The sequence below is a fragment of the Callithrix jacchus genome, chromosome 21, assembly GCF_049354715.1.
Source record: "Callithrix jacchus isolate 240 chromosome 21, calJac240_pri, whole genome shotgun sequence".
In the NCBI taxonomy this organism is placed as follows: Eukaryota; Metazoa; Chordata; class Mammalia; order Primates; family Cebidae; genus Callithrix; species Callithrix jacchus.
The window spans coordinates 48,108,465-48,129,881 of NC_133522.1; the positions used below are offsets into that span (position 1 = coordinate 48,108,465).

Consider the following 21,417-nt stretch of genomic DNA (forward strand, 5'->3'; position numbering starts at 1 on the left):
ACGAAGCACTTGTACAGAGTTTCAACAACCTGCGTGTGCTCCAACACCAGGAAATCAGAAACCAACGTCTTTCTTCTCCAAAGTAGTGCTTTTGTTCTGACAGGGCAGGCTGGAACAGGGAGAGAGGGGCAGGAATGTTTCATAGAAATGCTCTCAAGTCCTTGCAAGTTGGCCTGCCCAAGGTTCTAGCTGACCATTAGAAAGTATGTAACCTCGGAAGTAGACAAAAGATTTTTCAGTGCATTTCACCAGTGAATGAATGTCTCCTGTTCATTCTACTTGGTTTTTTGCTGGGGCCCCTGGAGAAAACAAAATTGGAAGAAAAACCATAGTAGAGCTGTTGTGTGTTTATCTTAAGAAGGTGGTGGGAGGGGAGGAAGTATTCTGGGGAAGCTGGCTCTTTGGGAAGGAGGGAAAGGCGGGCTGGGAAGCGCAGGGAGGGTGAACAACCTTGACCTTCAGCCAATGGTGTGGCTGGCTGGGAGAGCGTCCTCCCTCATGCCCGACCTTTTCTCCTAGGTATGGGTTTGAAGGTGTCATCCTCTCCATATATGGCTTAGACCGAGAAGATCTGCACTGTGACATCGACGAGACGTGCCACTTCCAGAAGTCGGAGGCCATCCTGAGGGAGCTGGACGTGGAGAATGCCAAGCTGTACCTGGACTTCATTGTGCTCGGGATTTTCTTCTTCTCACTGCGCCTCATTGCCTATTTTGTGCTCAGGTACAAGATCCGGGCAGAGAGGTAAAACACCCAAATGCCAGTAAAGAGGAAGATTAGACACTGTGGCCAAGGGCACGTCCAGAATCGAGGAGGCAAGCCTGTGCCCGACCAACAATGCAGAGACTCTTCTGATCCAACCCCTAGAACCGCGTTGGGTTTGTGGGTTTTCAGCGGCTCCGCCCAGCTCGGTTGGGTCTTCTCTCCACTCCCCTTTCTAGCTTTAACTAGGAAGATGTAGGAAGGTTGGTGTTTTTTTCTCTTACGTACAGGATTTTAAATTCCACAACGGGGCAGAATTTAAAACTGCAACACAGCTGGTGACGAAAGACTTCCTCGGTCAGCCCTGTTCCTCCTTGGCACCAGGACCCTGGGTCCTGGGTGGGGAACCACAAGCACCCTCTCAGCTGATGACTGTGCAGTCAGAGGCCTCGGGGCAGAGGGTCCAAGCACGGAGCGATTCCATGTTATGACTGTTGTTTTTCATAGTTTCATCTTTCTAAGGTGTCTCTTTTCCAATGAGAAGTCATTTTTGGAAGCCAAAAGTTGATACAGTGAATTCACTTTAAGAAATTGTACCTTTTTAGTCCTTGTTGAAGAATGATTCAGGGAAAATTGCGTATTCTGTTTAGAGAGGAAACGGGTTTAACGGAATCACCTAGCTGGTCTCATACACAGACAGCACTTGTGAAGGATTGCATACAGGTTCCAGGTGGAGGGGAGATGTGGACGCCATCTACACTGAGCCATGCAGAATTTTTTAAAAGCTGTATAAAAAGTTGTAGGAAGACATTGGCCGACTCTTTCAAAGTCTTTTATTTTCCACGTGCTTCTCATTTCAAGCAAAATATATTGTTTGTTTCTTCCTAGCTTTCTGAGTACCTTAATTTTGCCTTGGTTGATTTAAAAAAAAAAAAACAACAGTTTTCCTTTCCTCCTATATCACATCAACTACCTCCGCTGAACCTGGAAGAACGGGGCTTAGGGAGATTTCAGGTGCGACCTTTGAGGGTTGGCTCTGCAGGAGCAGCCGGCAGTGACTGATGGGCCAAGTGCGCAAGAGGGGAGGAGGGCAACCAGATGGCGTCAGAATCCAAGGGCTTAGGGCGAGGTTAGCAGACTTCAGCATCATACAATGCATTTGGAGTGGTGGGGGATTTCATCTCTGGCTTTTGTGACCTCACAGCCACATCACCACCTCAGTGTTCAGCTTGTGTAAACTTTGCACATTGGAAACTGTTCTTTCCTGTGACTGAGTTGCATAAGTGGGATCCTGCTCGGGCAGGCACAGTGCCTACCTGGAGCTCAGGTGGCTTTGAATCGATAACGAGGCTGCCTGTGCACTTGTCAGCTCTTGGAGGCCGTTTGACCTCACGCAGAGAAGGCCATTCCAGCCAAAGACATCCATCTTTCAGAAAGCGCATTGTTTTCTCCTTCCAGAAGATCATTATTGAATCAGGACTTCCAACTGAAAGACTGTTTTTGTGGGCAAATCAGTGAACCTCTCTGAGCCACATTTCCTCATCTGTAAACAGTTGTGCTACATCGTACTCAAGGCCATTGCCAGCCCAAAGGTGGTGGGATTCCTCGGTGACGTCCTTGAAGCTCATTCCCCGCTTTGAAAGAACGAAAGGGGTCTGAATGTTATTTACACATGGACTTAGTATGTAAATTCTTAGAGATTCCTTATTTACTCCTAGATCTTTTTTAGTAAACACAATTGAGGTAGATATTAAAGTGTAATTTTAAGTGTGCTTGTTCTATACAAATATGGCATTGCCTTCCAGATTTAGTTTATAACCAGAGTCCAACTTAGCCTTTATGAAAAGTCCTCATTTAATTTCAAAATAGATCTTGTAAGATGTTGTTCATAGGGAAGACCTACATAGGAACAGCCTGGTGAAATACAGAATCAGAAAAGGCCGAAAGTCCTTGCTCATGGCTGAGAACCACATCGACTGAGGTCAGTGTGGAAAGTGCCCATACCCTCCGGGTGAGCCTTTCCCGTTGTGGATTTGTGTTGTGGGTTCATGGCCCTAATAGGGGTGTGTCTGTCAGGAACTGTGCACGGCCCACAGCCCTGCTCCAGAAGCAGCTTGGTCTCCTTTGCTGAGGCCACTTGCTGTGCCTCATCAATTTCAGCAGGAAAGAGTGAGATGCTTCTAGATTTAAAATCTGCTTTCCAAGAGCACCTGAGCCCTCTGACGGAATTACTTTCATAGGAGTTTGATCGGGGTACTTCCAAGGGGGAAGACCTTGGGAACCATGAGCACTGTTAGGCTGCAGGAAGGGAATGGATATGTGAGATCACGGGGGGTTACTTTTTGAAGGAATGGAGCTGCCTGGCTGGAGCCCGGGGAGCACCTAACGAGCTCCTTCTGCGCCTTGCTCACCTCAACTGGAGTAGGTAAGGATTCTGCAGTCAGTGTCCCAGGATGCCTTTGCTCAGCCATCTCCTGTAGACTGGAAGAAAACCCACAGCCAGGAAACGAGAGGGTGTGTCCGTCTCAAGCGCAGCCGGCATCCCTCTTCCAGGTTCAGCAGGGGTCCCTGACTGGGCATTTTCCTCATACCTTGGCAGCATTGGCTCAGATGCTATGTTTGGCTTTCCAGATATTTCCCCTCTGCTTTTGTGTTAAGGTAGTTTGGTAAAATGCCTTACTCCAGGGACCTAAGATAACAGCAGGCTACTCACTGATTTACTTCCCTAACTGGCCGTGGTTAAGAGGCACACGGTGATGTGCTGTCTTTCACACGTTGGAGCTTAAACCCAGGCCAACTCCCCAAATCTAATTTGTTTCGGTCATTTCTGAATGCAGTGACCCAGATACTGTTTTCATCTCTGATTGAGTTTCTTCAATTGGAGGGAAGGATTAAACTTTGGACAAAGATCCGCAGCCACCCCTGTGGTTAGTACAGGTGAACATGGGTGTTGGAGTGAAACTGCTGGGGCCTTTCGCCTTTGTCCCCATCCAGAGTATTTTGTGCCTCTCTTCTCTGGCTGAACATCAACTGGAGATTGAATTTGCCGAAAGTCCCCGCGTGGGTGAAGTGGGAAGCTGTCCCCAGGAAGGGGAGTAACTGCCAAGTTTTACCCAGTCGATGCTAGAGTTGGATTACATCACCTGGGGGAGGTGCCTCCAGGACCAGGAAATGGGACATGGAGATTTGAGGTGAAAACTCATCGTAGAAACCTACAAACAGTCATTCTCCCAGCCTGACAATCAGGGACAGACCACACCCATGGGGCAGAAACCAGGCTTGCTTGTTTGAGCAAGAAGGGAAGGCATGAGGCCTGGTGCACTGAGCACCTTTCCAATGGCTGTCCAGGCGCTGGGCTGGGTGCCCTCAGAACCCCTCTGTCTCCTGCCCACTCCTCAAACCCTTACTGACCCACCCCTCTCGCCTGGTGCTGTCCCAGGTCCTGGAGGTTGCGGGGTGGGGACTCCAACGTGGGCTTGCCCTCTGTTGTGGTGGGAGGGAACCGTGTGGCCACTTGGCTTAGACCTGCTCATGGTGCAGACGTGGAACGCTGAGGTGGGGAAAGGCTTCGTGACGTCCCCAGGGCCCCAGAGTCAGGAAGGAGCACAGTGGGAATTACAGCCTGGTGGGACCCCAAAGTCACTGTTTTGTTACTGCCTCCTGTTCATGGCGTATGAATGTACCTGAGATACTTTGTAAGGCAGAAAGTGCAATACTAGCTTAGTGGCTGTTTGTTCAGTGATTCATTGTGTCTACAAATAGGTGGCTGAGATGAGAGGGCAGCCCAAGCCTAACACCTGTCATTGGCCTTGCATCAGAGTGCCCGAGACAGGCACCTCTCTGGAGAGAGGGGCTGTCCTCTGTCCTCGCCTGCTTCTTGCTTCCTAGTGTAATAGTCCTGTGGACTAGCTTGGGCTTCAGAGGAGTGTGTGTGCGTGTGTGTGTGTGGTGTGTATGCATCTACCTACATGCAAGCATGTGTGCACACACATGCACACACACGTACATGCAGGTATGCAGACGTGGCTCCAGGCATGTGTCTGATAGTATTATTCTATCATGTTTCCTTCATCTCCATAGAATACCAGCCTCCGAATCCTCAATCAGTCCTTATTGCAAGAAGAAAAAGAAAAACCTCTCTCATTCCAGGTCTGTGCAGATGGGAAAAGTGTAGTCAAATGCCAGCCGAATTAGAATGCAACAGAAGTTAGAGAAACCCAACTGGGCAGGTGGGGAGGAGCAGAGTGTATAAGTCTAAAGTTAGATGCTTCTAAGGAATGAAGACTGCTAATAAAATATTTTGTATAAACTTTTTATCTGTGTTCAGTGTCAGATGCTTCAAGGGACTGGCTTGCATTTTCCTGAGTGCATGGATTTTTAGGCTGTGTCTGGAGCACATTTGTTGACCCCCCAGGAAGAGCACAGATTTGTCACTCATGTTCTGGTCTAGGACCTGGCTGTAGATGAGCTGTTTCTCAGTAACATTCATGTTTTATGCTGAATTGTCTTAAAGTTTTGTTTCCTGTTCTCCCAGAATCCTCACCATATCCTCCTGCCATGTGATGTTGGCCATGACCTTAAAACGTGCCTGGAGGAGGCTCACGGCAGGGCCAGCAGGGGCACTGGGCCACACCTTACCTTTGGTTCCCCCCACCCTTGCTCCCTCAACCTGGGCTCTGGGTTGGTAGCTGAGGCCAGGTGACGTCGCTTCTTCCTTTCTCTGCCTTGCTAGAAACCCATTTCCCAGGCTCAGCTCTGTAGAGGCAGTGGCTAGTGGGGAAAGCAGCCCCTCTTGAGGTTTTGGTTCCAAAGTTGAGGTGAGCAGGGCGTAGAAGGAGCTCGGTGTTAGGTGCTGCATTAGCCCATAGCTCCCCAGGCTCTGGCCAGGCAGTGACCAGAAGCGAGGACTTCCTGGGACAGCAATGGCTTAGAGCCGGGCTTTCAAGTCCAGCTTCCCTCCCACCTCTGGGATGCTGAGCAGAGAGCCGGGCTGGGTGAGGTCACAGAATCGACACGCAGTGGCCCCTTCACTCCTCCAGCCGTGCACATGACTTCCTGACCCCCACCTTGCTTCCCCTCTGAAACCTCTGCCTGGCCAGGCTGGGTCCAGCTAACATTAAGGTAATGGTCCTTCCGGGCCACTGTGCTTGGCCTGTCCCATCAGGGACATTCTTCCAGGAGAATCATCCCCTGCAAAGGCAGGGGTTTCTGATGTTCACATGAGGGGCTGACCTTTTCTGGGAACATCCCTGGGACCAGAGCAGGGGAGAAGTAGGAGACCCTGCACCCCATGGCAGCCCAATTTTCACTTACAAGCTCAGTTCAGGCTGTCCTGAAAGTCTGTGCGTCCTGGGCAGGAAGGAAATGTGGTGACGAGCACTCAGGCACGTCCTTCCCATCCTTCTGCCGCGCTGGCCTAAAGTGCCCAGTAACCATCCTACATCCTGCCCGTTTCCGTTTTCCAGATTTGAGGAAACAGAAGGTTTAGCCCAGCCCAGTTTCTTATCTCTGAACAGGCCAACCTGGAATCACCCTCACACAGACATGTGGCTGCCCGGTGTGTCTGAGGCTCACCCAGAGGCCCTGCTTTGCCTGGGGTTGATGCGAACCACACACATGTCGGCAGAGGCTGGGCTTAGGACCCTGAGGCTTCCCTGTTCTCAGAAATAGTCTCCCCGGCATCAAAAGGAGAAAACAGTCCCTGCCACTGCCTACTGTATTCCAGCCTGGCAAGGGGTTGCTGTGTATAGAGGTACCATTTGGGGCCTTTTCCACGGAGAATGGCCTTTGTAGAGCTGACGAGAAAGGAACAGAAGCCCAAAAGCACCTTGATTTGTTGCAAACACAGGTGGGGGGTGCCGGCTGGGTGAGGACTCTGCGTTTTGAGGGCATGCCGGACAGTGCGGGCAGAGGCAGCTCTGAGGGGCTCTTCTTCATCTGTGGGCTAAGCTTGCCCACATCACTCCCCTTTTCCAGAAAACCATCCCCGGGGGCACTTGCCTTTCCCGGCCCAGTTGAGGACACAGCCACGGGCACATATGTGTTTGTTTCACTGGGGTTCGTGGTTTGGGGCACAGTGTTCCAGCCCCGAGATCTCCAGAAAGGCATGAGCCCAAGCCACACGCCTACGCTCAACTCAGCATTATCACATTGAGCTGTTTTCTCTCAATAGAGCAGCACCATCCCCTGGGAGTCTGCACTGAGCAAACACAAGAGAATCTGGCTGATCACTTGGGGCGTCTGTGGCCTAAACTTTGCACATGACTTTCAACATGGCCCTGCCTGATACGCACACAGTAAGAAATGCTTTTTATTTTCTGGTCCCTGAGTTACGAGATCAGATCTCTGGAAATGTGTAAACCACCTGCTGTTACCTCTGGCCCATGTGGCTCATCACCATGAGGGCAGGTGAGCAGGGAGAGATGCTGAGGCCTGGCTGGCGTGCCTCGCTAGTGGCCTGTGTGGGGGCCAGTCCTCTATGTCTCCCAGACAAGTGTCCCTTGAAGGAGGATTCTTAGCCCTGAGAGCCGGCACTGGGAGTTGGCTCCTCACTGCTCATTGCACCTGTCTAGGAAAACAGTTTGCCAAATGGGAGTGTGCTGTAGCCGAAGACCAACAGACGTGTCCGTTTCTGGGGAAGTCACCAAAACAATCTCCCATCTTAGGGGGCCCTAGCGTGCCCCCTCCCGCTGGCTGAAACTCGGCCTCGGAGGGGCCGGTTAGGAAGTCATGCAGTACGTGGGTTTGGGGCTGATAGCCCTGGGTTCATGGACTCCTGCCGATCCCTGGACGCCGCCTGATCTGAATGGAACCACAATCTGCTTTGTCTGAAAATATGATCATAACCATGGCAGCAATTTCATTTTTGCACCTTTGCATTTTTATGTATCTGTCTTTGTACATCTTGGGGGGTCTCTTTTCCACGACCTACCAGCTTCCCAAGCTTAATAGTCAATGTCTCACTATTCGGTCCTTGGCCGACTAAAAATAGTAGCAAAACATCCTGTCGTTCAAATTGCTAATAAAACCGACCGCCCACACCCACAGACATGGGGCTTTCGATCTTTACAGCCTTATCCTCTCCCAGACGGTGTGAATGGGGATCCGTTTTTCAGTCTAACGTGTTTGTTTAATAAGTTCATATGTGTAGCTGACCCCTTTGCCTTTGTTTTTATAGATTTGTATTTTTTCCTCTGTAGACATATTGAGGCAAAACCTGTTCCTAGTTGAATCTGTCTCGAATTGTTGCCTTTTATTTCATGTAGAACTATCTAAAAAATTTCCTTTGTTATTTCTTCCAAAGCAAAAGTCAATGCAAGTAACTCTAATGAGCGTGGAAACACGCACATATATCTGTATATCTGCTATGTAATGACATTACCTGTTTTTATAACGCTGTGTGGGTAACTTTACGCCGATTTAGTTACCTGACTCTAGGAAGCACTGTTGCTTTGCACGCTGTGAGAGGTTCGCACTGTTACAGGTGAATGCAGCATATTTACATGTGTACATGTATATACATATATATATATTCAAAAATAACGTCAGCTCTTCGGGGTGCCTGTTTCCTTGGTTGTTTCACGCTGCTGGAACGTTGAACCTGAACAGACCCTAGGACGTGAGCTTCCTGACTCCACCTTACAGACCACGGAGCCCGCATCTATTTCTGCAGACCTATCCTGACTCCACCTTACAGACCACGGAGCCCGCATCTATTTCTGCAGACCTATCCTGACTCCACCTTACAGACCACGGAGCCCGCATCTATTTCTGCAGACCTATCCTGACTCCACCTTACAGACCACGGAGCCCGCATCTATTTCTGCAGACCTATCCTGACTCCACCTTACGGACCACGGAGCCCGCGTCTATTTCTGCAGACCTATCCTGACTCCACCTTACGGACCACGGAGCCCGCGTCTATTTCTGCAGACCTATCCTGACTTCACCTTACGGACCACGGAGCCCATGTCTATTTCTGCAGACCTATCCTGACTCCACCTTGCGGACCATGGAGCCCGCGTCTATTTCTGCAGACCTATCCTGAGTCCACCTTGCAGACCACGGAGCCCATGTCTATTTCTACAGACCTATCCTGACTCCACCTTACAGACCACGGAGCCCATGTCTATTTCTGCAGACCTATCCTGACTCCACCTTGTGGACCATGGAGCCCGCGTCTATTTCTGCAGACCTATCCTGAGTCCACCTTGCGGACCACGGAGCCCATGTCTATTTCTACAGACCTATCCTGACTCCACCTTACAGACCACGGAGCCCATGTCTATTTCTGCAGACCTATCCTGACTCCACCTTACAGACCACGGAGCCCCTGTCTATTTCTGCAGACCTATCCTGACTCCACCTTACAGACCACAGACACGGAGCCCGCGTCTATTTCTGCAGACCTATCCTGAGTCCACCTTGCAGACCACGGAGCCCATGTCTATTTCTACAGACCTATCCTGACTCCACCTTACAGACCACGGAGCCCATGTCTATTTCTGCAGACCTATCCTGACTCCACCTTACAGACCACGGAGCCCCTGTCTATTTCTGCAGACCTATCCTGACTCCACCTTACAGACCACAGACACGGAGCCCATGTCTATTTCTGCAGACCTATCCTGAGTCCACCTTGCAGACCACGGAGCCCACATCTACGTCTGCAGACCTATCCTGAGTCCACCTTGCAGACCACGGAGCCCACGTCTACTTCTGCAGACCTATCCTGACTCCACCTTGCAGACCACAGAGCCCACGTCTACGTCTGCAGACCTATCCTGAGTCCACCTTGCAGACCACGGAGCCCACGTCTACGTCTGCAGACCCATCTCCTTAGATTTGTTGATGCGTTTTTTGCAGACTTGAACTTGGTTTTCTGAAATTAGATGCCATTTATGATGATGTGACATCAATCAAATAAAGCATCGTTATTTTCAGATTTCTGCTTCTCTTTCCCTTTTGCTTTCAACAGCCCCAGCTCTCAGACCTGCTGGGGGAGTCAGGTCGGGTAGAGCGTCTAGCACTTTCCCCCGCTACCCTTGCTCCGGATGGAGCAGTTCCCTCTTCCGTGTCATGATGGACTCTGGGAGGAAGACAAACTAGAGTGACAGTAAGGATGCCTGCAGCTCCAGACCCCATGGAACACTGTGTGGCATCCCCACCTTTTCCTGTGCAATCCCACGTGATCATCATCATCAGAGCTGGAGGGCCACAACTCGCTCCATTTTTCAGATTAAAAAAGACGAGACTCAGAGAGATTACACAGCTTGCCAAGGCCACATAGCTGGTGGGTGGCAGAGCTGGTGGGTGGCAGGGCTGGTCAATGGCGTCTCACGCAGAAGTGAGACCCTGGTCATCTAGCCAGGGAGCCAGGGCTCCTGGCCACTCTGTGGCGCCTCTTCCTCAGCAAGAGGCATTTAGGAATTGAGACCACACAGGAGGAGAATTGCTTTGTGTAGGAAGTGGTATGGCAGGTCTGACCCTCATGACCAGTGGAAACTTCTCCCAGACACTTGGCTGAGGGGTGAGATGATGTGCCAACATCTCCAGGGATTGGCCTTGAGGTCCTTATGCTGTCAGGGGCCCCTGTGAGTCAGCGCTGGGGCCTAAGCCCAAGTGTCATCTGGGACCATCACCTGGGATATGGTCCTACTGGGCCCTACTTGGAGGCAAGGAGGAAGGTATGCATGTGTGGGTAGGAATGGGATAGCACAACTGGTGACCTGGCATGCAGACTCGGCCCTCCCCCAGGCACTGTGATCCAATGGAGACAACAGCTGCCTCTGTACTCACGGTCTCCCGCACTCCCCTCCCTCCTGCCCTGGTTCCCCATCCTTAGATGACATCCCATGCCCCAAACCCATCCACCAAGCCCAAACCTCTCCCCCACCCACCCCATGAGGTCACCAAGTTGACAACCAGATAACAAGTTTGTTGACCCATCCCCTCAACCACTGGGAAAGGGCTAGGCACTGCCCACACTCCATGTGGCTCTCCTTCCCTGGCTCAGAATCGCTGCAGGCCTGCAGACCAGGAGCACAGTGCTCCCCATGCCTGCTTATTGGCCGTGGGGCATCCTCTTGTTGGAGTGCTCCAGAGTCCATGCAGAGAGCAGCACCCCACATCCGGAGCGCTCTAGGATCCACACAGCACCCCCTCGTCAGAGCCCTCCAGAATCCATGAAGCGCATGGTACCCCCTCGTCAGTACACTCTAGATCCCTCCCATACAGTGAGCAGCACCCCACACCCAGAGCACTCCAGAATCTGTGCAGCCAGGGTTCTCCAATGGACCCTGAGATTGTTTCTGCAAAAGGCCCTGCCTTCACAAATCTGAAAATTCGGAAAACATCCTTCTACTCACATCCTTACGACCCACCATTCAAGCTGTAGAAGCCTTTCTGGGAACCCAAGCAGAAGGATATCCAACATGTAAAAATCTTGGGGCTTGCAATCCCACGGAGCGCCCCCAACTCTTACAGTGCCCAGGCCGTCCCACTCAGCACAGACATTCTGCCTCCAGCCCTCAGGCCTCCGGGTTATACCTGAAAGAGGTGACTCTTGGGGACGACAGGTGCCATGAGCTCTCCCAAAGCTGCAGCCACTTGGACAAGGAGTCCACAGCGCTGTTGCCAAATTGGCTGCACCACCGCATGAGGGAGCCCGGCTTCCTGACACCACCCCGTGGCTATTGGGAAGATACCATCGAAGTAGGTGTCCCTTGCTAACAACCTCATCCTACGGACAGATGGTGATGTCAGATGCGGGTAGCCTGTGGCAGGGCACTCTTCCTGAAGAATCAGCAGATCCCCCAGGCCCTGCCCCACTATTTCATTGCCCTTCTCTGCCCTTTCCCCGTGTGAGCCACTGTTGATCTCTGCCTCCTGCTGCTCTGCAGATATTAATGAAACCACAGCCAGGGGGCTGGATGGTCAAGTAGGAACCACAGCTGGGCAACCTATAAGCTCTGTGACCTTAGGAGCTCTGGGACCTCATTTTTCCCATTGTCCCCATCTGTAAAGAGCCAGGTTGGCACAGTTAAGAGCAGGTGTCAGGAGGAAATGGGATCTCGCCACACCCCAGGACTGAGACAATTCCTCTGGTTGGTGAGGCCAGGGAGACAGGTCCATGGCATGGAGGAGCAGAGGAAGTCGGCTGCGCCCTATAAAACCCCAGGGAAAGGCTGCCACGCCCGGGCCAACAGGGCACAGACAGCTGCACAGAGAGAAGCAGCGAATGAATCCTGTGCCGAGTGTTGTCTGGAAACCCTTGAGCCCAGGAGACACCTGGAAGGGGACAAGGCCGCCTGGCAGCCACCTGGCAGGACCATGGCATCGAAGACCAGATGTGCCAGTCACACCGTGGTGCTCGCATACCCTTGGAAATCAACTCGCAATTCTCAGGGCAGAAAGTCAGGCCTCGTCTAAATGGGCAACTCAACAGAAGCATCAGCACACGGACAGATGTGTGTGTAATGGAGATGGTAGTCCCATGCCATAGAATTCACTTTGAAAAGTGCGTATCTCACTGGGTGTCAGTTTTGTTTTTAGTGAAGTGTACGACGTGGTTGCTTTTAGCATCTAGTATCGCACAGCACCCCAAAAGGAAACCGCTCACCCATGAGCAGCCACTCCCCATCCCCAGCTCCCCTACAGCCACTGAAACACTTTCTGTCTCCGTGGGTTTCCCTATGGCCCACATTTCATATAAATGGAATCACACAATACGCGGCTTTTTGTGATTGGCTTCTTTCAGCGAAAACACACTTCTGTTTTGAGAACAAAGTAAAACCTGAGGAAGAGAGGGAGTGTGGGCTCCAAATGCACTGGGGAACCCAGGTCACCCAGCGGCGCGGCTCTGGCCTCACAGGGAGTGAGTTTCTTCAGCCTGCACCTGCTCCCGCAGCCATCTGCAGCCTCCGATGCAGTCACTGCAATTGTCCCATTTTGCTGATAGAAACTTTGAAGCCCTGGGGGTCTCTTAACTCTTTCTAATGCATGACAGTGCCTCTTGAACTCCCAAGAATGAGGACTGAGGGGAGAATTTCCAGCCTCCACAGCGGTGTCACAGCCCAGGGACTTGCAGGGCCTCAGTGCAAACACCTAGTGAACAGGGCGGCTTCTTGGCTGCCTGAGTTGCACCTACCACTCAGCCGTCCCTCAGAGGTGACCTGCTTCAGGGACCTACGTCACCAACAGCCCCGGGCTCCCCCTCAGTGTCCACCAAGGCATCCACGCCAGGTCAACTTCTCCAGGGCTGCCCCCAACCAGGGCATTCCCACCAGACACAGGATCCCTTGAGGGGTGCTCTGCTTTGGGGACTCCCCATCGGCCTGCTGGAGGCTCTTCCTCCTCAGTCCTTCCGCCACTTGGTTCAGAGGCATCAGACTCACTGCAAGGCCTGCAACTTTTCAGCCTGTTCTTCCTCCCTAAGGGCTTCCCCAGTATGTCTGTGACGTATGGAAGCCCTCATGGGTGTCTGAGCTTGAAGCAAAAATCCTCACCATTGCAAATTCAGGAATCCTCGGAATACAGTGACGAATACAAGTGAATATCCAACGTATTGTGGAACAATATAGAGCTTTCCAGCTGACCCTGGACGCGCCGAGGAAAATGAGAAATGCCGCGGCCACACCTTTCGCCACCAACTCGAGAGGAGGGGGAAGGCACACGCATGCCTGGGAAAGCCATCATGAGGCATTATGACCGCAGTGCAGGAAGACGCCTAGTGTTTTCCCCACTGCTTTCCTCCAGCAGCCCACGCCAGCCCCAAGGAAGCCCAGCCACATTCTGGCTTCTGGCAATCAGAGTGTTCATTCCGGAAGGTTCTGGAAACATGGACCATTTCCAAGTCAGTGATGAAGGTAATTGACATAAAAATAGTTCCTGGGTCCTATGGGTCACAATTCATTATTTGAATTCACCCTGAGCCACTGATGGATGCCAGTTTCAGATGTGCCCAGACCAGGAGGTGGGAAACCCAGTGGGTGGCATAGAGGCCACTTGGGCTCTGGACAGCTCTTGTCAACTGACGCCCAGTGCTGGAAATTAAATACGCACGAGGCCCTATGAAAACATGAGAAATGTAGGGGAGAGTAATGTTCAATACAACACTGCTCCATGTGCCATGCTCTTCATGTCTACACCGGAGGACGGGGGAAGGAGCCAGGGCTTGAATCCCCCTGGATGGGCCTCCACGAACGCAGGCAGCCCCAGGCATTGACATGTTTGAAATGAACCACTTGGCTAAAACTGCAAGCCAAGCAAAGGCAGGTTTTCTTGATTTACACGCCCTGCACTCCTGGAAAATTTAGGTATGTTCAAGCCATTTGAAACAAAAAATCGCCACCAAAACAACGGTGTTAAGATGTAACACGGAAGTAGTCTCTGGGCTTCAATCATCACGAATAGGTTTGCAGCCACCATGAGTGTCCAGCAGGACGCTAGCACGTCCGTCGTGTGGAGGCAGTGGTCTGTTCAGGACGCCTGGGGACATCACAGAGTCCTGCCGTGTCTGGCTCAATGCCCCCGTTCACATGATTCATAAATGCACCCACCGATTCTCACACATCCCCATGGCAGAAGCCTCCACGGGGAACCCTTGGCTTAGATCACATGTCCTGGGGCCCAGATCCTCCTCACCAACGGGGAGCCCAGGGTAATTCTAGAGTTGGGAATTTTTTTTTTTTTTTTCTGAGATGAGTCTCACTCTGTCACCCAGGCTGGAGTGCAATGGTGTGATCTCAGCTCACTGCAGCCTCCATGTCCCGGGTTCCAGCAATTCTCCTGCCTCAGCCTCCTGAGTAGCTGGGATTACATGCACCCACCACCATGCCCTAGTAGAGACGGGGTTTCACCATGTTGGCCAGGCTGGTCTTGAACTCCTGACCTCACGTGACCCACCCTCCGCAGCCTCCCCAAGTCCTGGAATTACAGGGGTGAGGGTGTCTTAATTTGTATCTAGTAGTAGTACCATGGCACAGCTGTGATCGCTTGCGAGCTGCTATGACTCCAGCAGCCAGCAGAGGGCGATGTTTGGTCACTTTGTGGGTTGGACCAAGTTCCTCAGGCTGGTGGGTGGGTGGGCTGCTTTGGGTCTTGGTCCCACGTTGGTGTCTGGGATCTCTTATGAGAATGTCACAGCCCCCAGGCGGGTGCCGTCAGTGGCGCTGCACTCTTTCTCATAGCATAAACCCCACCCGGAGTTCTGAGAGCCCTCCGACCCTGCCTGGGGATCCCCAGGCCCACCACCTCGATCCACCCCACCCGGGGCAGCAGGAGTCAATGGTGAAGCTTCTGGAATGTGCATGAAGCATTGTCCTGTCTGAGGAAGGCACAGGCTCGGGCTGGAGACAGACAACAGCTCTGTGGTGGGTGAAGGAGGGGTTCCACCTGGCTCAGGTTCTGTGCTCCATCTCATGGGCACAGCGGGAAGGAGTCTGGGCTGGGGGACCGCAGTGTGGGAGGTGTCTGCAGTGACAGCAGAAGGCAATGCTGGGAAGGGTGGGGTGGGTCGGAGCAAGGAATTCTTTGGAAATGCAGGTGGACGGTGCCCATGAATGAGGTCCCAGGCAAGGAGGCAGCAGAGCCGGACCCCCGGGGGAGAGGGCACCGGCAGGGTAGGAGGGAAACAGAGCTGGTCATCCAGTCTGCAGAGGGGTGGCCTGAGGCTGAGGCCAGGGCCTGGGGCCAACCTTGCCATCCCTCCAACCCTCAAAGGCTGGGCAGGGTCTGTGAGGGAAGCGGAGGCAGAGTCCCACCTAGGAGGATGTGCAGACCAGAGCAGCAGAGCCCAGGAACAGGGAACCACATCTGGAGTAGGCTGAGGTCTGGGACAGTCCTGGAAGTTTCACTTCCATTCCTGGCAGCCGATGCTTCAGGGCATTAGAAGGGACACCCTGGGCTTCAGATTCAGAGACCAGGGCATGTTGACATTGCCCCTCTCAGTAGGGGCTTTTGGACAAGCAACTTCAAAAAAGTCTCTTTCCATATCTTATTTCCATAAGGCAAGGGCAATACTACCTCACGTCTAGGAATGTGGTGAGTTCTAGGGGACCAGGCCCCCAGTTCAAGCTCAAAAACAAAGGTTGCTGTTTTAAAGGAGCAGTTGTCTCTTTTCGAATGGGGAGAAATAGCTCGGAACAAGGACCCACCGTCGTGACTGCACTGCAGGGGAGTTGTGGATCTGGCCCTGAGACCATCGGGCGGTGGGAGAAGCACAGGAGGCCCGGCCAGGCAGCATTCACTGGCCTTTGTGCATCCAGAACTGTCTGGAGGGGAGTGGAGAGCTGCTGTGTCCCGGAACGTGCGGGAGGGAGAGACCCACACCCAGCTCCAGAGGGGGAGAGGCTTCATGAGGACGTGAGATGGAATCCCTGGTGACACCAGTTCATTCATTCCTATAGCTGCATCCATTTTTTTTTTTTTTTTTTTGAGACGGAGTTTCACTCTTGTTACCCAGGCTGGAGTGCAATGGCGCAATCTCAGCTCACTGCAACCTCTGCCTCCTGGGTTTAAGCAATTCTCCTGCCTCAGTCTCTCGAGGAGCTGGGATTACAGGCACGCACCACCATGCCCAGCTCATTTTTGTATTTTTAGTAGAGACGGGGTTTCACCATGTTGATCTCTTGACCTCGTGATTCACCCGCCTCGGCCTCCCAAAGTGCTGGGATTATAGGCCTGAGCCTCTGTGCTCGGCATTTTTTTTTAATCCATTTTTTAAAAGAAGGCCACCCAATGTGTCACCGATGTTTAAACTTAATTAGGAAACAAACACAAAAAGTGCCAGTTTGTTCATAGTGACATTGACTGTGCAAAGAAACAGGAGCCCGGGAACAGCACGAGTGTGGAGCGGTTACGAAATAAAGGGCCACTTTGGAAGACGGTTCTTCTATCGGCTGGATGTCTTCACCAAGAAAGACATGGGTGATTCTTGAAAACCTCTATTTGAAATGAGTTTTTTCTGCTTTCTAGCGGAAGCGGCGCTGACGATGCTCGCGGGCTTTCCTGTGACGTGGGTGCTCCTCTGGGGTCCACAACATCCTTCCACGCGCTGCTGCTCCTTAGGGAGTCTCTTCCTGCCCTTGAGGCCTGGGCAGACCCTCCCCGAACCCCTCCCACCCTCTTCCACGACGCAGCAGAAATAAAGCACAACCGTGGAAAGGCTCAGGCATGAAGCACCGTCCTCGTGCGGCGCATGGGATCTTTATTCATTAAGACGTCAGGCCCAGACGTGAGCTCTCAGCAGAAGTGCTTGTTGGGAGCAAAGGGAAAGAAAAGCAGAGATGAGCAGCCCGGCAGCAATCCGGGCCGTGCGCAGGGCCTCGGAGCTTCACATCCCCTGGCCAGGAGCAGCTGCAGGTGTCTCAGAACGTGCATTCTGCAAACAGAGCAAAGGCCTGTGGTGAGCAGGCCTGGACATGCTCCACCCACGCTGCCCAGTTTCCCAAGGTCAAGGCAGGATCCAAGGTCAGCGCCTAGTCCTGCCTCCTCCCCCAAGTCACTGGGGAACTGTTGAGTCCCCACCACGTGGGGGAATGCCACAAATCCCACCTCGGGTTGCTAAATGAGGGACCCTGGGGTCAGGCAGATAACAAGGCCCTGCCTTGGCAGGGCTGTGGCTGGTGCTGGGAGGGGAGGGTGTAGTCCCAGGACGAGGAGCCGAAGGAATAGGACCAGCAGTGGATAGTCAATAGACCCTTCTCTCTCCTGCCCTTCTCTGGACCCCCACCCCCGCCCTGGACTTGCTGGGGAGGGTGGAGGGAGGCTCCAGGCAGGGCAGGGGCCTATCATTGATCAGGGAGCCTGGATCAGCAGGATTCAGCCTCCCTCATTTTCACCCTGGGACAAAGGGCAAGAGAGGCCCCTCTGGACGCTGGTTCCAGGAAGGCACCTGAAACAGGTGCACCCTTTGTGGGAGCTGAGCTGGCACTTGGACACAGCAGATGGCTTATAGCCGATCACCCCACCCACAATGTGGGGCAGCTGAGCCTGGTGGAGCCAGGGCGGCAAACTCGGGTGCAGGGCCATCTGTTACCCGCACAGCACGCAGGCCCTCCGCCCCGGGGAGGGAACCCCCACCGTGGTTGCCCTGTGTCTGCCCTCCACCATGGCAGAGAGAGAGGGGGAGGAGATGCCCCTTGTGGCGGGGTAGAGTGGGGAAGTGGGGTGGGGCACCAAGGCCTGACGCCCAAGGCTGGCACCATGTGCCATCTGTGGAGGGCCTGCCTCAAATACAAGACTCTGCGTGGTTGGTCTGGAAAAGCAGCCTGAAAGTCGGCCCAGCTTTGCACACCTGTGCGTTTCTACTTCTCTCAAGAATGGTTGTGAAATTGGTTTCCTCTATATCATGCCGTAGCTTTGAACACCTTTTTGAAACAATTGTTTTCATGTTTTACCCCAAGGGGACAAAAGAGTTCAGCCCCTGGCCACGGCTGCCCTGGGCTTGAAGCCTCTGCTGAGAGGATTTGGTGTGGGCGTGTGGCTTCCCAGGGACCTCCCACCTCCACCTCCAGCACAGAAAGGACAGGGCGGCCCTGAGACCCTCTGCCTTGTGGGGCCAGGCCCACACCACGATGCTGCCCCTCGGGCTTACCTGTTTCCTGCAGGGGCTTGAAGCACCAAGGCACTTCGAAGATGCTGGCGTCGAAGCAGCAGCCCCGGCTGTTGCATTGCTCCGGGGTGATCTGGGGATAGCCGCAGTCCACCCTGTCCTTGGCAGGCACGGCGCACTGGTTTGCAGCTGTCCCAGACAAAGCCCTGTCAGCTGCGGAGCCCTCAGTGGGCTGCGGTGGGGGGTTTGCTTTACTTTGCAACTTTGCATCCTCCCACTCCCCCCTCCTGGGTTCACCCGCTGCTGAAACCCTGGCCCTGGAAAGATGGGCTTTCCCTGTGAATGTTTAAAGAGAACCAGTCTGTTCAATGCTGAACGGGGACTCTGCCATTCTGAGCGTCTCTCTCCTTGGCGTGCTCTTTTCACCGTCTCAGGAAGTCACACACAGACCTGGGTCCCCTCCAGCTGGCAAGAACCCCTGGGGAATCCAGGGCCCCTTGAACCCGGACACAAAGTTCCCCTTCATTGTTTGACCAACAAAAACTTGCCCCTTTGTCTTAAATGAAAAGCATAACGGGAGGCACCCACTTCACGGAGATCACGGCAACGCATGCCACCCACTTTTCATTCATTTCTGCATCTCCGCAATCCGAATTGTTGAGTCTGTCCCACCCTCCCTGGACATCTTTCAGCCCCCAGCATTTTCATTTTTCAGGCAAGCCTCTACATCTGTGTATGCAGCAGAAATTTTCTACCTTTCCTTAATGAACTGGGTATTTCCTCAGGAAAATGGAAATCGTGTGCAGTCTCTTAACTTCCCTTCTATTGCTCCCAGTCCGAAATTTGTTTTCCTAGCACAGTGGTGTCCAAACTTTGCTCTCACTGGAATCAGCTGCAGGGCTCTAAAAATGAGTGACATTGGCCAGGTGCAGTAACTTACAGCTGTAGTCCCAGAACTTTGGGAGGCCAAGGCAGGAGTAGCACTTGAGGCCAGGAGTTTGAAACCAGCTAGGCCAACATAGCGAAACTCTATCTCTAGTAAAAATACAAAAAATTAGCTGGGTATAGTGGCGCATGCCTGTAATCCCAGCTACTCGAAGCGGAGGCAGAGGAATTGCTTGAGCCCGGGAGGCAGAGGTTGCAGTGAGCCGAGATTGGGCCACTGCACGCTGGCCTAAGTGACAGAGCAAGATTGTGTCAAAACAAAGCAGCTGAGGCCCGGCTCTGGCCTGGAGAGCCCGATGTAACTGCTGTGCCCCCAGCATCGGGGCTTCTAGAGCTCTCCAGGTGACTCTAAGAGGCCGCACACGCGGGACCCTCGGCCTTTGGCCCTGCTCAGAAGACAGCGGGGTAAAAGCTGCACCCTAATTCCTTCAGACTCGGGTGAATGGGGCAGCCACACCCCCAGTGCAGGGTTGCTGTCAGAGGCTGAACGGACACTGCCCTGCATGTGTCAGTGTTCTGAAGTCATAGCTTCTCTCCCGTGTCTTTGCTTTCTGCTTTGTAAATGTGGAAAAAGTGCATAAAGACCTGTATTGTAATTCGGACGTCTCCGGCCAAGACAGCTGTGGGGTCATGGAGAATGAGCTTGGACGAAAACCCTGATGTAACACCGACCGGACAGGGCTGCCTTAGATAAGTTGTTAATTTTCTCTGAGCCTCAGTTTCCTTTTCTGTGAAATGGGGACAATAAGAACCCACTTCACAGGGCTAGTGCAGGAAAAAGTATGTATGTGACAGCTGGTCATTTATTTATTTATTTATTTATTTATTTTTGGGACAGCGTCTTGCTTTGCCACCCAGGCTGGAGGGCAGTGTCACTATCTTGGCTCACTGCAACCTCCGCCTTCCGGGTTCAGGTGATTCTCCTGCCTCAGCCTCCCAAGTAGCTGGGATTAGAGGCACGTGCCATCGAGCCCAGATAATTTTGCATTTTTAGTAGAGATGGGGTTTCAGCACCTTGGCCAGGCTGGTCTTGAACTCCTGACCCGTCTTGGCCTCCCAAAGTGCTGAGATTACAGGTGTGAGCCACTGCACCCAGCCAGAAGGCCATTATTAAATTAACTCAGAATCCTCCCTTATCCCAGGTCCCTTCCCTTCATGCCCACCTGCCACCAGGCAGTTGGAACGATACTCACACAAGCCCACGTACTCCTCGGTGGAGCTGGAGAACAGCAAGGCCAGGACCAGCCCCAGCAGGCAGAGCGCTCTGGCCATCATGACCTCAGTGGGCTCCGGGACGCAGCTCGGGACACGCTTCATGGTCCGGGAGGCCTCATTTATGCCCCAGTGTTTGCACAGTGCTGCGGCTTGTTTGCCTGGGGAGGGCTCTCCCTCCTGGCTCTGGCCGCCCCTGTTCTCTCCCGCATGCCTTTGTCAAGCTCACAGACAGTTCTTCTCTCCCAAAGGGGAGAGGTCTGTTCAGCCCCACTGTTTTGGCAGCAAGCCCGAGGGCGGATCCCAGCTCTGGTTACGTCCTCTGCTGGAGAGTGGACCTGTTTCAATTGCCTTCCTAGCCGGGGGCAGCAGGACAGGTGCAGTGTCCATCTCAGCCTCCCAGCCAGGAGCCCTCAGAACACCCCGGTCCCTTGACAAGGGAGCCCCAGGCTGCCCATCCCAGATCAGCCTCAGAGACAGGCAGCCTGAGTCAGGGCCCTCTCTCACAACTCCTGAAATACAGAGATTCCTTTTCTTCCTTTTTTGCTTTCCCCCCCAAAATTATTAATTACATTTTAATAAATGGATGAAATGAATTGATTGAAAATATGTTAATCAAAACATGGTACACACAATTGGTTTTTAAAATCAAATAATGCAAAAGAGCCTCTCCTATCCAGAGGCGTCTCTTTTGAACTTTCTTAGGTATCCTTCCAGAAATTTTCTCTCTGAATCTAAGCACTTAAAAAACAAAACAAAACAAAACAAGGTCTCACTCTATTGCCCAGGCTGGAGTGCAGTGGTGCTATCTCAGCTCACTGTGATCCCCAACCCTGCGGGGCTCAAGTGATCCTCCCACTCCCACCTCAGCCTCCTGAGTGGCTGGAGCAGCAGACACACGTCCAGCTAATTGTCTGAATTTTTTTAGAGACAAGGTTACACCATGTTGGCCAGACTGGTCTCAAACCCCTGGACTCAAGTGATCTGACTGCCTCCGCCTCCCA

The 21,417-nt window shown here is 52.8% G+C and overlaps 2 protein-coding genes across 3 annotated transcripts in view; one reads left to right on the plus strand and one right to left on the minus strand.

Moving 5' to 3' along the window:
* ABCG1 (ATP binding cassette subfamily G member 1) overlaps nt 1–5,016 on the plus strand; it is an 82,385-nt gene extending 77,369 nt beyond the window's left edge. For both annotated transcript variants that reach the window (XM_035283233.3, XM_035283234.3), the window contains exon 15: nt 520–5,016. In XM_035283233.3, the coding sequence (XP_035139124.1) occupies nt 520–748 (229 nt within the window). In that variant the 3' untranslated portion in view covers nt 749–5,016. The remainder of the gene's footprint in view (nt 1–519) is intronic.
* Nucleotides 5,017–16,869: 11,853 nt separating this feature from the next.
* TFF3 (trefoil factor 3) lies at nt 16,870–20,666 on the minus strand. Its single transcript, XM_008986733.5, is given in 4 exon segments — nt 16,870–17,083; nt 18,299–18,445; nt 20,395–20,559; nt 20,562–20,666. Coding segments are annotated over 4 exon segments (390 nt in total). The 5' UTR covers nt 20,626–20,666; the 3' UTR covers nt 16,870–17,069.
* Between the last annotated feature and the right edge of the window lie 751 nt (nt 20,667–21,417).